Source organism: Carlito syrichta, unplaced genomic scaffold, assembly GCF_000164805.1.
Source record: "Carlito syrichta isolate Samal-C Ts95f unplaced genomic scaffold, Tarsius_syrichta-2.0.1 Scaffold303038, whole genome shotgun sequence".
Lineage (NCBI taxonomy): Eukaryota > Metazoa > Chordata > Mammalia > Primates > Tarsiidae > Carlito > Carlito syrichta.
The window spans coordinates 377,290-393,372 of record NW_007247134.1 but is presented as its reverse complement, the minus strand read 5'-3'; the positions used below and the strand labels follow the sequence as shown (position 1 = coordinate 393,372).

The following is a 16,083-nucleotide window of genomic DNA, read 5'->3' as shown; positions in this document are numbered from 1 at the left end:
GGCCATCCACTCACCTCGGCCTCCCAAAGCGTGGGATTACAGGCTGAGCCACCGAGTCCGGCCCTGAACAGGAAATTAAAGAATATTGTGGAACAAACCCTGGAGCGGGTCCCCTTGACCCCAACACACTAGTATTTAACATTAAACTGGGATCGTAGATTCAAACTCCTAGAATGGGCAGGCAGGTAACATAAAGAAAGGAACGAGGCAGGGGTGCGTACTAAGGTGTGGTGGGGACTGTGGCAAAGTGGAGAGTTTGTGTCTCATTCATAGGGCAGTGCCAGCACTGATTGTCTTCTGGGAAAGGAGGCCCAGTAGCCGATCTTCTGATTTTGCAAAAACTTGAAACCTGGGTTTTTGTAGGAAATCTCTTGGGATTTAAATGTCTGTGGCTAATTCTAATTTTTAAAGATTTTTGTTTAACAGCAAACAGCACATCATCTACAAATAGCATTTGACCAGCAGGCAGCCAGTTCCTGACTACTGAGCTCAATTGTTTACTCTTTGTTTGCACATTATCCGTTTTTTCTTTTCCCTTCATTCTCAGGAATAAGCAGGAAGAAAGGAGCTCCCTCTATAATCTGGTGTGAGTCTGGGTTTAGATTTTCTTCCTTCCTTCCTTCCTTCCTTGATGTCATTTTTTTCGTTAGGGCCTCACTCTGTCACCCAGTCTGGATCACAGCCTGGGACAATCACAGCTCACCACAGCCTCGATCTCCTGGGCTCAGGTGATCCTTTGGCCTCAGCCTCCTGAGTAGCTGGGACGAAAGGCGCGTGCCACCACAGCCGACCGATTTTTCTTTTTTGTAAAGATGAGATCTCATTATGTTGCCCAGGCTGGTCTCGATCTCCTGGGCTCAAGCAATCCTCCCACTTGGGCCTCCCAAAGTGCTGGGATTACAGGTATGAGCCACCGTGCCCGGCCTGATTTTCATGTCTTAATGTGAGTTCAACCCCCAGCTGTCCCTGCGGGCTGTCACTAGCTGAGGCATCTTGGAAAACTGCCAGGTGGAGGCGAGCACAATTGGAAGCTCCCGGTTTCCTTTTCATTTCTGATTATTTCAGTGGGGGAGTCAGAACAGCAATTATGTGGTTACAGTAACATCCACTCCTGTTACAAGACGAAGAAAGGAAGAAAACAGGATGAGAAAAGCGCAGACAAAAGCAAAAAGCATTTCTGTCCACTGTCATCACAACCTTCATGCTCTGAACAAGGGAAACGGACTATTTCTTCTCTTAAAAACTCACAGCAGCCGGGCTCGGTGGCTCAGCCTGTCATCCCGCGCCTTTGGGAGGCTGAGGTGAGCGGACTGCCTGAGCGCGCGGGTTCAAGACCCGCCTGGGCAGCGAGATCTGATCTCTACGATAAATCCAAAAAAAAAAAAAAAATCAAAACGGGCGTGGTAGCGCATGCCTATAATTCCGACTACTCGGAGGGCTGAGGCGGAAGGATCGCCGGAGCCCAGCGGGTCGAGGCTGTGGTGGCCAGGAGCGGCCACTGCACTCCAGTCTGGGCGACAGAGTGAGACTCCGACTCAAAAAAAAAAAAAAAAAAAAACTCACGGCTTTCAAACTATCCACAAAGACTTTGCATGAGCATCTGAGAATGAAGCAAAACCTTGGATGTTTCTACTCAATCCCAGCGACTAACTGGCGAAATGGCTTTATTGAGAGAACCTGGGTTGTATGAGGTTACCAGAAATGAAGTTCACACTGGTGGTTGGGTGTCCTTCCCAGATCAAAGCCGTCCTCCTTCCTTACCAGCTCACCCGTCTTGATTTTGTTTGAGTACTCGCCCCTTCTCCTACATGACCCATTGGTACATTCTAACGGGGTGAGGCCACATCATCGTGGTCTGAGTCCCTTTGTCCACGATGGGTTTAGGGCAGACATGTAGCTCAGCCGGTCACTGAGGTGTGGACTTAAAGGCCTCTAGGAAAGAACTCGTGGCTGTTCATTGGGTGAAGCCCACAAGGAGAGGGTCTGTCTTCCTCCAAACGCTGTCGCGTCTGGATGTGACCCCTAGAACTCCCGCCGCCATCTTGTGACCATGAGAGAAGTCAGCTCGGGGACAAATCTGAAACACTGGTGGCCGAGTGGGAAGACGCCAAGCACCCTCATCTCCGAAACTACACCTGAGTCACTGAATTAAATTAACTTAAATAAGCCAGAGGTCCTCCCACGCTCTGGAGTTCTTGTATACAAGACAATAACTCTTTTTTATCTTTTATGCCAATGTGAGTGGGAGTTTTGCTCACTGATACAATGTTCACTCCCAAAGGCCTATAAAAATAGGTTTCCCACCTAGAGTCCTGAGGAATCATTCATTCATCACCTGTTAGTTTAGTGAGTCCAACCACCTGAGCCCAAGAGCCATGGGCTTCCTTCTGCCAGAGTCCAGATGGCCTCCTCCACCCAGTTTGCTTACCAAGACCCCTGGTTCCTGAGAGGACGTGGATGGAGGAGTGTGAATCAGACTCCCCCACGTGTACAGGGTCTGATAATTAAGTCTGCAAACTCATCCTAGCAAAAGCGCTACATACCTCACCGCTGAATATCACGATGGCCACCTTCGAAGGACTCCCCTTGGGAAGCTATGCACCAACGCCGGTATCTCGTTCACCTGTCAAAGCAGTTCTGGGACTCTTTTTCTGGAATGGCCATCAGAACTGTCATCGTATTACCCTTGATGTCCTGAATGTCATCAAAATATCTTCCGTTCGATTTTTTTCTTTTTTTTTTAATCGGGGGTCAGATCAGGTGAGTAGGGAGGGTGTTCCAATACGGTTATCTGTTGACTGGCTAAAAACTCCCTCACAGACAGTGTTGTGTGAGCTGGTGCACTGTCACGATGCAAGAACTCCTTTGGGACTGTTTTTGTGCACACTTTTCTCCTGCCAAGATTTTCAGTTAAGATTTTCGTAACTATTTCTCTGTCAATGTTTATTTGGTCTGCTATGCTTCCCGCAGTCAGCCAACGATTCTGACGCAAAATTCGATGCATGTTTTCAATGTTTTTGTCAGTTCTGCTCGTTACTGGCCGTCCTGACCCCTCCTCATCAGTGACACTCTCTCTCCCCTCAGAAAAACGTTTCATCCATTTGTACACCGCTGTTTTCTTCATGGCATCATCCCCATAAACTTGAACTAACACGTCCCTGATTTCACTTCCACTCTTGCCAGGCTTAACATGAAATTTAATGTTCACTTGCTGCTCTGATTCACGCTCTAACATCCTCACAACGGCACCCAAAAACGTGGAATCACAACAGTGAACCCCACTCAGCAAGACACTGCCGCACGTTGACGTGAACACAGCTGTGAGACGCTGATATACCAAGGTTATGAAACCTTGGCCGGGCTCGGTGGCTCAGCCTGTAATCCCAGCACTTTGGGAGACTGAGGTGAGTGGATCGCCTGAGCCCGCGGGTTGGAGACCCACCAGGGTAACTTAGCGAGACCTCATCTCTACAATAAATCAAAAATTAGCTGGGTGTGGTAGCGCGTGCCTATAGTTCCAGTTACTTGGAAGGCTGAGGCGGAAGGATCGCCGGAGCCCAGCAGGTCGAGGCTGCGGTGGCCGGGAGCGGCCACTGCACTCCAGTCTGGGCAACAGAGTGAGACTCCAACTCAAAAAAAAAAAGAAAGAAACCTTACCGAGTTTCTCATACAGTGCACAGTGGCAAGTGTGCAAACTTGTCAGACCTCGTATAGACATAAAGACGTGAAAATAAAGATAGGTGTGATACAGCATGAAGTGGGGTTTTTTCCATGTAAATAGCTACTTGGAAAGTGTCACATCTGGGGTTAAATTTTAGAATTTAAAGATGGCATCCAATCTACAAAACGTGATCTCCATGGCAGCCTCTTGGTTTGTTTTTGTTTGTTTATTTTGACGTTGTTGTTTTGTTTCTGTTTTTAATAGAGTCAAGGTCTCACTATGCTGCCCCGGCTGGTCTTGAACTCCTGGCCTCAAGCAGTCCTCCTACTTCGGCCTCCCATAGTGCTGGGATGATAGGCGTGAGCCACCATGCCCAGCCTACAGCCTCTGGTTTTCAGCGAGGCCATGAAGAAAGCATACTACCTGCAAACCAGGGTTTTCTGGTTCTTGCCATTCAGAATGAGATACGAGGACGGGCTCGGTGGCTCAGCCTGTCATCCCAGCACTTTGGGAGGCTGAGGCGAGTGGATTGCCTGAGGCTGCGGGTTCGAGACCCACCCGGGCAGCTTGGCGAGATCTCATCCCTACAATAAACCAAAAATTAGCCGGACGTGGCAGCGTGTGCCCGTAGTTCCGGCTACTTGGAAGACTAAGGCGGAAGGATCGCCAGAGCCCAGCAGGTTGATGCTTGGGTGGCCACGGGTGTGCCAATGCACTCCAGCCTGGACAACAGAGTGAGACTCCAACTCAAAAAAAAAAAAAGAGAGAGAGAGATGGGACGGGACAACTTCCAATTAAACATGGAGGCCTATTGTCCAGAAGTCTTCCCGTCACGTCAGGCTTGATCCACTACCTCCCGCTTGGTTCTTTCCCAGGATTCAATAATGGCTGGCATGGCAGACACTGCCAGTGGCCCGCCCAATATCCATCCTCTTCTTTTCCTTACTAAATAAACACATTTTGTTTTGTTTTTTTTCATGGGGGCAGGTAGGTGACGTAGAACCAACATCCTTATCCAAAAAATAACATTTCTCAGCTTTCTTTGCTGCTAGAAGTGGTCATGTGATACGGTTCTGACCAGAACACAGAGGCTGAGGATTTCTGAGAAAGCTTTGCTTTCATGATATAGCCTCTACCTTTTTCTGTTTTCCTTTCTTTTTTCTGAATGAAGCTGGGGTGTGTTGGCTGGCGCTGCAGCAGCCATCTTGTGACTGATTGTGAAAAGACATTGAAGAAAATCACAAAGATTGTGGCTCTGAATCCTGGATCTCTGCACTGACCTGCACTGCTAGTCCTTAGATTTCTTATGAGATAAGAGGAAATCGATATAAATGACAGCCAGAGTGCCAGGTGTTTCTAAAAAGAGAGCACTGGATTGTAAATCAGTATAAGTCAATAGGGCATACCCCTTATTTGGAAATAATTAACTTCAGAGTAGAATTTTATAGTTGTAAATATATGTAAGAACTCTTGGAGCTAAATCAATCAAGAGACAAGGGAGGGGTTTTAGAAAATAAAAATAATCATGTTTTTATCATGAGACTTTGACCCAGTGACCCTCCCCATCTCTTTTTGTCTGTCACGTATACATGTGATGTGTACATGTGTGTATGTTATATAACATATATGGACCAGGTAGAGTGGGTGGGAAGACGGGACGCAGGGTGATGGAGAGACGTTCCTGTATCTTATCTCATTTAAGACGATTAACTGGAAGACACAGAGTCCTGAGAGGTGAAGTGAGGAGACTGTTCCATGCACGTGATAAGCACCGTTCTTTTTTTTTTTTTTTTTAATTGAGCCAGGGTCTCACTTTGTTGCCCAGCCTGGTGTGCAGTGGCGTGATCATGGCTCACCACAGCCTTGACCTCCTCCTGGGTTCAAGTGATCCTTCTGCCTCTCAAGGAGCTGGGACTACAGGCTCATGCCACCAAACCAGCTCATCTTTTGATTTTTTTGGAAAGACGAGGCCTCCCTACGTTGCTCAGGCTGGTCTCAAACTCCTGGGCTCAAGCGAGCCTCCTGTCTCGGCCTCCCAAAATGCTGGGAAGGTAGGCGTGAGCCAACACCGGCCAACACCGTTCCTTTGCTGTGGGAATGGCAGTAGTTCGTCTCTGTGGGTCCCTCCTCAGAGCGTTGTTTCATGTTGTCTGAATGTGTTCGTGCTGTCTGAGTTCTTTCATATCCTCTGAAGCAGCCCGTGGCTGAGGGAGTGAATGTCACAGTGCCCCTATCTCTTTAGATTCAGGCTGGGTTAAAATGCTCTGTGATGATACCAAGTACCCCCAGCAGGAACCGAAAGGTGGGCCTTCTGGGGCTAGAAATTGTACCGCACTGCTGGAAATGCCTGCTCGGTGTGTGATTGAACCTCCCATCATAGGCAAAGACTGTCAAATTACCAGAGCAATCCGCCCTCTGGCACTCGAAAAAAAAAAGACTGTCTTTAAAAGAACAAAATGTAAGGCTACTATGGCTTTCTTCCCTTTTGGATTCTTCCTCTTGATTCTCTTGCGTTGCTGCAAGGATTTCTAGATATTTTCCCCTCTTAAAAGCCGTCCTCTCTTCTGGCAGTGCTGTGTATACACACCTGGCCTGAGCGCTGTAGAGGACACCAGCTGCTGTCTTCCCAGAGGTGCAGGCTGGGTGCTGACTGGTCTTTAGAGCAGAAATGGGCAGGAATCCAAGGGGAAATTCTTTGGGGGGGCAGGAGGGGGAGGGGACATGTTATTTGTTGTTGATGATGTCTTTGAACACCCTCTCCGTTTTTTATTTTGTTTTATTCATTTGTTTGAGTCAGAACCTCACTCTGCCACCCAAACTAGAGTATAGAGGCCCGATCACAGCTTACCTGCAGCCTCGACCTCCTGGACTCAGGCGATCCTTCTGCCTCAGCCTCCCCAGTAGCTAGGACTACAGGTGCGTGCCACCTTTTTTTTGGAGAGACAAAGTCTTGATGTGTTGCCTGGGCTGGTCTGAAACCCCCGGGCTCAAGCGATCTCCCACCTCGGCCTCCCAAAATGCTGGGATTTACAGGCGTAAGGCACCGTGTCCGGCTGTCCTCTCTCCATTTTGATAAGGGTCTCACTATTTCAGTCCTGTGTTCCCAAAGTCGCATCCTAAAAACTACATTTCCCAGCTGCCACTGCAGCTCGATACGGGTAGGTGATCTAGGTCGATACGGGTAGGTGATCTAGGTTCCACCAATCAGAGGCACTCCTTTAAGACTGATTTGGAAGGGACCCTGGCTGGAGGAGGTTTTCAAGGATGTCATGCCAGGTGCAGGCAACGTAAGAGGCAGTGGAGGAGAACGCAGACCCGGGTAGTTCTACAGCATGGTTCCAGCTTCTAGGGTACCCATCTCATCACCCTGATTAGTGGCATGGCTTTGGGCTTTGAACCTGCCCAAAGCTAAGGCTTGAGCCCATTTCTCTGGTCTTCCCCGCCTAATATCCACTCATAAGTTTCTCATTTTCCACCCGAGGATGCTAAAAATCAGTTGACCCAGCAGGCACACACAGAAAATGATGCAACACCACTTGCAAAATCAGTTTGAAAAAGCTCTCTTTGTAGGGAAAAGCATGTCTCTCAAAAAAGACTGTCTCTTGGACTTGGTAAGGAGAGCCCTGCGAAGGTCAGGAGAACTGAGTGAGCTGTTCTTATGTCTTATCAGAACTGGTGGGAAAAAAGATGGCTGCTAAAACACACGATCGCCTATGTCTTCCCTTGTGAGACAACCAAACAAGTGATCGTCTCTAGGTGGGGTTATTCCAGGAGCGTTGCCCCATGTCCAGGAAACTTCTTCTCTCCGTCTGAAATGCCACTGTTAGGGAAAGCATGCTCTGGGTTTGGAAGGTTTTTTATGAGTGTCCTGTTGAAAGGTAAACCAGTGAGAGGACTTACACCTTCGTGATGGGAGCTTTAGTTGATGCAGCCCAGGAGCAAGTTCTTGGGGAAAAGGCCAAGAAAGCCCCACGATAGGGAACAGTGGAAGAGGAAGGTGGTAACACTGAAAACACATTCCACGTATTTCCCCAAGTCTGGCTCTAAGTTGTGAATCAACATGGTTTAAAAGGAAATTAGAACACACCACCTCTTGTGTAGTTCCTAGACAATCAAAACAAGAGCAAGATAAATCTCTTTAAGGTTTCAAATGTGATTTTCCTAAATGAAGCAAACCTAAACATATGGCAAAAAGCTTCAAAATCTGTTAATGTGCAAATGTCATGATAAAAATGGAACTGGTGAGTGTTAACCAACTGCCAGGCCACATTCTCTGAAAATGGAAGGAAATCTCTCAAATTCATCTTATTCTTTTGTCGTGGTGCTAACTAAATCTGGCACCGGGAATGATTTCTCCCAGACTGGCAATGAAATTCTGAAGAAACAGTAAGACTTGCTAGGCTTAAATATACTGAAAGAGTGGTTTAAAAATTAGGTTAATGCAGAAAACCTGGTGGCTCTAGAGGTCTGGATCCCAGTTCTATCCACTAAGTCACCTTAGGCAAGACACCTGTTTCTAATTCTGTTTCCTAGTCTGTTTTGTTTTGTTTTGAGTTGGAGTCTCACTCTGTCACCCAGGTTGCAGTGCAGGGGCATGATCATGGCTCACTGTAGCCTTGACCTCCTGGGCTCAAGCGATCCTTCCCGCCTCAGCCTCCTGAGTTGCTGGGGACTACAGGCACGCCACCATATCCGGCTGATTTTTTTTATTTTTTGTAGACACGAGGTCTCACTATGTTACCCAGGCTTGTCTCCTCATCTTTTAAATGGGAAATGATAATTCTCAGCTTACAAAACTATTATGAGACATCTATTGATAACATCAGGAAAATGCCTGGACATGGTAGGGGCTAAAGATAAGGGAATTCTTAAGTGATATTCTTAAGTGATATTCTGGGTAGGGCCAGTGTCCATCTTCAACCTAGTCCATCCGAGGGCAATGAAAAAAGTGAGCACAAGTTCCCAGTGGTAGCCTTTAGAAAGGCTGTTAAATCACCGTGAGGGTTCAGTAAGTGACCTTCAGAAGGAGAGTATAAGCCTGACTTAATCAGCGAGCACACAAGAATGTTATCGAGCTGTTTTGTTCATGTCTGCCATGCGGTCCGCTCATCTGGGATTGAAATAAGAGAATAACCTGCCTTTTGGACAATGTGTTTAAGCTTTTATTGAGAATGGTAACAGCTCAGGGTCTTGAATCTAATCAACAGACAGCCTAGATGTTAAAAGCATTGATTGGAAGACGCTTTTTGGACAATTGTGCACAGCAAACAAATTCAAACCAGAAGAGGCTGCTTGAAAATCATAAATTCGGTCAAGGTTAAAAGATACAAGAATAGTTAAATATTTTGCACAGAGGAAATCTTGTTGATGATTCAGTCGAATTGATGCTTGCAGAATGCAGTCTCTTAAGGGTTTGGTTTTTCTCCTTTGAGAGAAGCCATCACTGTCACTGTCCGTTCAGCTGGGGGTGGCTTCCTTCACGTTGACAACCTGGAGCAGAGAGTCTACCAACTTAAGAAATATTAGAGAGAGTTAAGCAAACATAGTGAGCTGAAGTCTCACACTAGAAGTAAATCCATTCCCAATAAAGCTCTAGCATCACTTGGAAGCTTGTTAGAAAGGCAAGATATTGGGTCAACCCCAGACCTACTAAACAGGAAACTGGGTCTGGAACCCAGCAATCTGTGTTTTCAACTGCAGGTGATTCAAGACAGGTAACGTTTGAGAATCACACCTATCCCATGGAGAGAGAAATCAACTTCCTCTTTTTTTTTGTTCCATTAGCTTAATTCCTACCCTGATTGAGTACTCAGGTATGTTTTAACCCGTGTTGGCAACTAAATGTATTATCCCCTGGGAACTTATTACTAGAGTAGCCACTGAGTAGGGTACTTGGGGACTGCAGAATTTGAATTCTCACTTTGCTTACTTTGACAATGCCTCGTTACACAAATCAGAGCTAGTGGCTGTAATTCAGAAACACAATGACACACTACAAACCTACAACTGTAAACGGTAGTGGAGTGGGCGACTTGCTAAGAGGCGTTAATTTGGGTTTCTGCCAATTCTAAACTGACTGTGGTTTGCTTGTTGTGGCTTCTGCTCAATTTAACTAAGGCTGAAGAAAGAAAGAGGAGTTATAATTTTAAAATTCTTCTTTATTTCCATAGAGCACCCTTTACCCGCTGAGATGAGAAAACACTTTTCATCTAGACAAGAGTTTATTACTTTTCCCAGGATTCTCCGGCCATTCAGCGTTCCCAACTTCCAGACCAGTCATTTGTTTCTAATAAAGGAACTACTGATATTCTTGGGCAAACTGCTACCTGCTCGGTGGCTGAACTGTTCTGGCCAAGCGCTAATGAGCCCAGGGCCTGGGGTTCAGTTCCCACACATGCCAATTAGCTTTGCTTTCCTCCATGAGCCCAGGCTGTACCATTAAGGGCTGTCAGCCTGAAGACGCCATCTGTCTTGCCTTATGAGTCACTGGTCATAAAAGGGGCCAGCCGAGGTGTAGGAAAAAAATCCATAGAATCTCCCCGTTGGCTCGAAAGATTGAATATGAGAGGTTTGGCTCAGGAGAATGGAAGTAAAGCTAAAAGGAAAAAGAGAGTCATGGAACTCAGAAGATGAAAGGCCCATGGTTGGGAAGTAGAAAGGGTCTATATTTGAGAACGAGGCTGACTTCACTCTGCTTCTGCATAAAAACTGTCAGTGTTATCAGAGGGTTATTAATATTCTTAATCATATGTTGTTGTATATATGTATGTGTGTATGTATATATACACTATATACACACACTATATACATATATTTTTTTTTTGAGATGGGATCTTACTCTGTTACCTATGCTGGAATACAGTGGCATGATCCTAGCTCAACTTCCTGGGCTCAAGTGATCCTCCCACCTCAGCTTCCTGAGTAGCCGGGACTACAGGTGCACACCACCATGCCCAGATAATTTTTTGTGGAGTCGAAGTCTCACTATGTTGCCCAGGCTGGTCTTGAACTCCTGGACTCAAGCAATCCTCCCGGCTCAGTCTCCCAAAATGCTGGGATTACAGGTGTGAGCCACCACGCCTGGCCACTTTTTCTATATTTGGAGGTTTCTTTGGAGCATTTCAAATATTCAGAAGCAAAACTTTCCTATTCTCTGTACTGATTTGATGGGACAGTGGGAGCAGGCCCTTGAAAGTGAGGACAAACACAGACATTTAATTCCTTTCCATAACAGCCTCTCTATCTTGTTTCCCGGCCTCCTTTCTTCATGTCCTCTAAATTTAATAATAAAAAAAAAAATCAGGTTGCAAAGAGTCATGGACGGTCCAAATTACAAAAGGAACCCAAAGTCCAACTTAAACCTACACTGAAACTCAGAACAATCCACAACCACATCCGGGATTATGGGTGAGGCCCTGGAGTCAACCTGAACTCCGTTTTATGTTCCAGAAACCATGGGGTACAAGTTGCATTGACTGTAGAGTATAAGTAAAAGATTTGTGAGAAGGGCACAGTCAAAAGAAAGATTAGGCCGGATGCAGTGGCTCGTGCCTGTAATCCCAGCACTTTGGGAAGCAGAGGCGAGAGGTTTGCTTGAGCTCAGGAGTTCGAGACCAGACTGAACAGCATAGTGAGACCTCGTCTCTCCAAAACTTAATAAATAAATAAGCCAGGTATGGTGGTACGCGCCTGTAGTCCCAGCTACTCAGGAAGCTGAGGCGGAAGGGTCGCCTGAATCCAGGAGATCAAGGCAAAGGCAAATCACGATCGTGCCACTGCACTCTAACTCGGAGGACAGAGTGAGACCTCAACTCAGAAAAAAAAAAGAAAGATTAAAGTTCCCCTGGAACATTGCTGGCCATAATTGCTATGAAAATTCTGGAGCTGTTTCCATGATATAGTCATCTCGATTCAGCGCACACGATACACCTGTTTTGTGATTTAAGTAAATATCTTTGTCATCAAAACATAGGAAATGCTTAGAGTGTCTAACAACAGCTCTGGGAGAGTTGGGCAACAGAACTTGATGTTTTACTACTCAAATGGGAGAAGAGAGCATATGTGGATAATTTTTAATTTTAAGAAAAGTCCTTCAGCCTCTGAAAACTGCTGCTAATTCTGGCAGTGCTCAGCTAAGTTATTAAGCCTCCCTCTAACACTGGGATAGAGATGGATTTCTGAGAGAACTATTCTCTTGGCACGCCTTCTTTTTGAATAAAATCATTGTAAGACGTTTTCAATTTTCATAAGGCCATACTTTCATTGAGGTGGAATAAAATGTTTTGGTCTCCGCAAAGGCTAAACCAATATTTCTCACAACTGGGAAATATAGCCAAAAGAATAGTGCCAATGTGTGCGACAACTAAACCACAAAATATTCAATATTCAGTTCAAAAACTAAATGATTCAACTGGAGGTGGAATGAAATGGGACAGGCTTTCTAAACTTGTGGAAAGAAAAACAGTCCATTTAAAAAGTAGAGGCCAGGCGTGGTGGTTCACGCCTGTAATCCCAACACATTGGGAGGCCAAGTCAAGAGGATTGCTTGAGCCCAGGAGTTCAAGGCCAGCCTGGGCAACATAGCAAGACCTCATCTGTACAAAAGTCAACAAATTAGCCAGGCATGGTGGCACATGCCTATAGTCCAAGCTACTTGGAAGGCTGAGGAGGAAGGATTGCCTGGGCCCAGATAGTCAAGGCTGCAGTGAGCCGTAATCATGTCACTGCACTCTAACCAAGAAAACAGAGTAAGAAGACTCCCAAGAGGAAAAAAAAAGGTAGAAAAGAAAAAAGGCCTGATGACAAAAAGATGGCCTTGATCAGCTCACGTGGGGTAAGTACTGTTCCTAAAGCAGTCACTCTCTCCTGCCACTTATTCAGTTCATCCTGTGATACCAGAGACCTTTGTACAGCTATGTTTTTTGTAATTGCCTTTGAAGGCTTACAGAATATTCTTCTGAATGTGGTGGAAAATGTTTGATCCTTAAGGAGTTAACTTTTTCAAAAGATTCCAGGCACAGGCAGAGCCAGGCTCAGGAAATAAACCAGGTCAAACTGGACATTGCGGTTTGGTTCCAGAATGAGGCACTAAAGATTGATAATGTGACTGTGTGTGTTGGTAAGGGGAATATTTTGTGAATGAGCTCCGGGGGAAAGTCCATTTCAAGGTCTGTAAAAATTACTTTCAAGAGCTTTGCGGTGGCGATTTTTGTAACTCTTCAGACAAATGAGGACCCACCCGCAGGAACTCCAGCAAAGCCCTTGACCAGGAAAAGGCATGGCCAGCTAGGAGCTATTGTCTCTCACCAGTTCACAGAGCCCTCAGAGTATGGGATCTGTCAACACAGAGCAGGACTGATCACGCAGCACCTAAGACACAGGTGTGGACCAGGTGAGAGGCGCTCAGGACTTTGCACAAAGTTGGTACTTACTTTTGTATTGGTTCATTTAATCCAGATTTTCTTTCTGAATAAAAGCTTCTAGAGACTTTCCCTCTAGGTGCCTTGGGGTTTAGTTTGCATTTAGCTCAGAAAATTCACAGTAGACGGAAGGGCAGTGGAATACAAGGCCTCCCTCCAGAGAAGCCAGCTGAGGCTTGGTAAAGTCAGCCCTAAGACTCTGTAAAGGGCCATCCATCAAAAAGTTACCCACCCTGACAGAGGGAAGGAGAAGTTCTCCAGGCTCTTGCGAGAAGCAAGGCCTGCTACTGCATCCTGCAGCCTTCCTGATTCAGATCAGTGAGGACCATTCCCTGGAAGATGTCTTGCCTGGCACAGGCTGAAGCAGACTGAGCACAGCCTACTGCCCAGGTCTCATCGGTGAAAAGCTGTGTGTCTAGTCTTAGTACCTCACTCTAACATGGAGAGAATAATAGAAGCTTCCTTCTCAGATTGGTGAGAGCAAAAAGCAAGGATGTGGAGGGAAACGACTTAACCCAATACCCAGATGATAGAAATGCTCACGAAAACTAGCCGTTATCGTTACTGTCATTGCAATTATTATTTTGGCCTTTTATTATACTTTCCATGGAAACGTCTTAAAAGCTGATGATAATCACCTGATTTTCAATTGTCTTGTTTTTTTCCTATAAATTGTATTCTCTCCTTTATCCTGTTCAGTATCTTAAACACTGCCAGTTTGGTATAATTCTTTTTCTCCTATCCCCCACAAAATTATATGCAGGATGAATCTGTTGAACTCGGATACGTTCACCAAGTTTTGAAATATGAGTGTGAAACCGGAGTATGTAATCTTGGAATAAATATGAAGTACTACTTTGCGTATAAAGTAGCAAACAAGAATGCTGCCCTCTAGAAACATCTGTGAACCGGGTGTGGTGGCTCACGCCTGTCATCCCAGCACTTTGGAAGACTCAGGCGAGCCGATTGCCTGAGTTCCTGAGTTCGAGACCAGCCTGGGCAACTTGGTGAGACCTCATCTCTACAATCAATCAAGCAAGCAAGCAATAAGCCCGGCATGGTGGCACATGCCTATAGTTCCAGTTACTTGGAAGACTGAGGCAGAAGGATCACCTGAGCCCAGCAGGTCAAGGCTGCAGTAGCCATGATCATGCCACTGCACTCCAGCCTGAGTGACAGAGTGAGACTCTGACCCAACAATAAATAAGTAAAAATAAATTAAAAATAAAAAAAAAAAAGAGCCGGGCTCGGTGGCTCAGCCTGTAATCCCGCACCTTTGGGAGGCTGAGGTGAGTGGATTGCCTGAGCCCGCAGGTTCGAGACCCACCTGGGCAGCGAGACCTCATCTCTACAATAAATCAAAAAAATCAGCCGGGCGTGGTAGTGCATGCCTGTAATTCCGGCTACTTGGAAGGCTGAGGCAGAAGAATCGCCGGAGCCCAGCAGGTCAAGGCTGCGGTGGCTGGGAGCGGCCACTGTACTCCAGTCTGGGCGACAGAGTGAGACTCCAATTCAAAAAAAACCCAAAAAACAAAAACAAACAAAAAAAGAACATCTGTGAAATAGGCTCCTCTGCCAGTGCTCATCAAAAATAAACATAGAATCTGTAGTTTGACGGGGACTTACTCAAATCCTCTATGGACTCACCGTCAAAACATTCTGGAAGGACCTGGCAGTTAAAAACTCCCATCAATGCACAATTACAAATAGAAGCTAATTGCTAAATAAAATGACTGATAGGACTCCAACACTGGAGTTTGGAATCAATATCCCTTAGATGTGCTAAGGGGAGAAATAAGCTATTCTGTCAAAAAGAAGAAGACTGTATGGAAAGCCTCTGCCAAACTGCTTAGCCTGTCTCGGTGTGAGCCTCTTGTGGCATCTGGGAAGGCTTAGCATCCCAAATGAGTTTATTCTTCCCTGATTAAACTTTCTCTCCTTCCAGCTCTCCCCAGTGGCTCCCACCCACCTCTCCTGTCTGCTTTACCTTTGTGTTTTGAACCTACATCTTTGAAGTTGCTGCTGCTGTCTGAATTCCAAGGAGGCTGGCGACTGCCCGGGTGCTCGTGTGCAGGTGGCTGGCGGCTTCTGTTCCCCATGGCTTCTATGAGACCCAGCAAATTCCGTGCGGCTTCTTCCCACTGGATGTACTCTCCCAGGGGCTGCTTCAGGTTACCTCCCTCAGAAACGGGAGGGGACTCTCCCGTGCTCTTTTTCCCCATTAAATGCCCTGTTAAAAAAAAAAAAAGCACACACAGAAACAAAGAACTGAGTATCACATGTTCTCACTCATAAGCGGACCTTGAACAACTATCGTGATGCTATAAGACAAGGATTGACAGTAACGGGAAACTGCAGGAGCGTGGGGCAGTGAGGAGGTGGGATTGGCAGGAGTGGGAAAATGCCTGGGGAAGGGGGACACACCTCATCAACAAGGGCACCTGCACAATGAATATTTGTATACCTCACCCTGAATCGTACCCCACAATTTTAAAATTAAAAAGTTAAAGGTGAAAAAACAAACAAAACCACAACAACAAAAAACCCAGAATGCCACAAATGTAACCACTGGAAATGAATGAATGAGAAATGTAAAAGGACACCGATTATGTTGGTGCTGATTCCTCCTTAATGCAGCATAAATAGCGTTTTATTATTGGGGGTTAGTTCATCAATCATGGGCAGGTTTTGAAATGTGTCATGGGCAGGACAGAATTCGGGACGGCAACCCAGGAGCCCTGGGTTTCAGTCCAGCACCTCCACTAACGAGTTAGGTGGCTTCTGCCAAGTCATTTTGCCTTCCCATCTCAACTATAGAATGAACAGGGTGGACTAGAGAAACCTTTCATATTGAAAATTCTATCTTCAATTCTGTGTGCACCAAATTCTATTCCCAACTGAAAGACAGAGTTTAAACCTCTCCACTAGCCAATTCTGAATCGCTGCTGAAAATAAAAGCCCGAGTGCTTTTCTTCGTATGATTTTTTTTTAAAGTGTTGCTTT

The 16,083-nt window shown here is 45.9% G+C and overlaps 1 protein-coding gene across 1 annotated transcript; it reads right to left on the bottom strand.

Annotated features, from left to right (window-relative positions):
- Window positions 1-8,800: 8,800 nt before the first annotated feature.
- GRP (gastrin releasing peptide) lies at window positions 8,801-15,305 on the bottom strand. Its single transcript, XM_008057518.1, has 2 exons — window positions 15,087-15,305; window positions 8,801-9,172 (listed from the first exon to the last, which is right to left on the bottom strand). Exons 1-2 carry the CDS (start codon window positions 15,300-15,302, stop codon window positions 9,119-9,121), a joined length of 270 nt encoding a protein of 89 aa, XP_008055709.1. The 5' UTR covers window positions 15,303-15,305; the 3' UTR covers window positions 8,801-9,118.
- Between the last annotated feature and the right edge of the window lie 778 nt (window positions 15,306-16,083).

Coding starts and splice junctions, on each gene's coding strand:
- GRP (XM_008057518.1), bottom strand. CDS start 15,302: ATGGGGAAAAAGAGCACGGGAGAGTCCCCTCCCGTTTCTGAGGGAGGT. Junction 9,173..15,086: donor GCAGCAGCAACTTCAAAGAT/GTAGGTTCAAAA, acceptor ATATTTCTTAAG/TTGGTAGACTCTCTGCTCCA.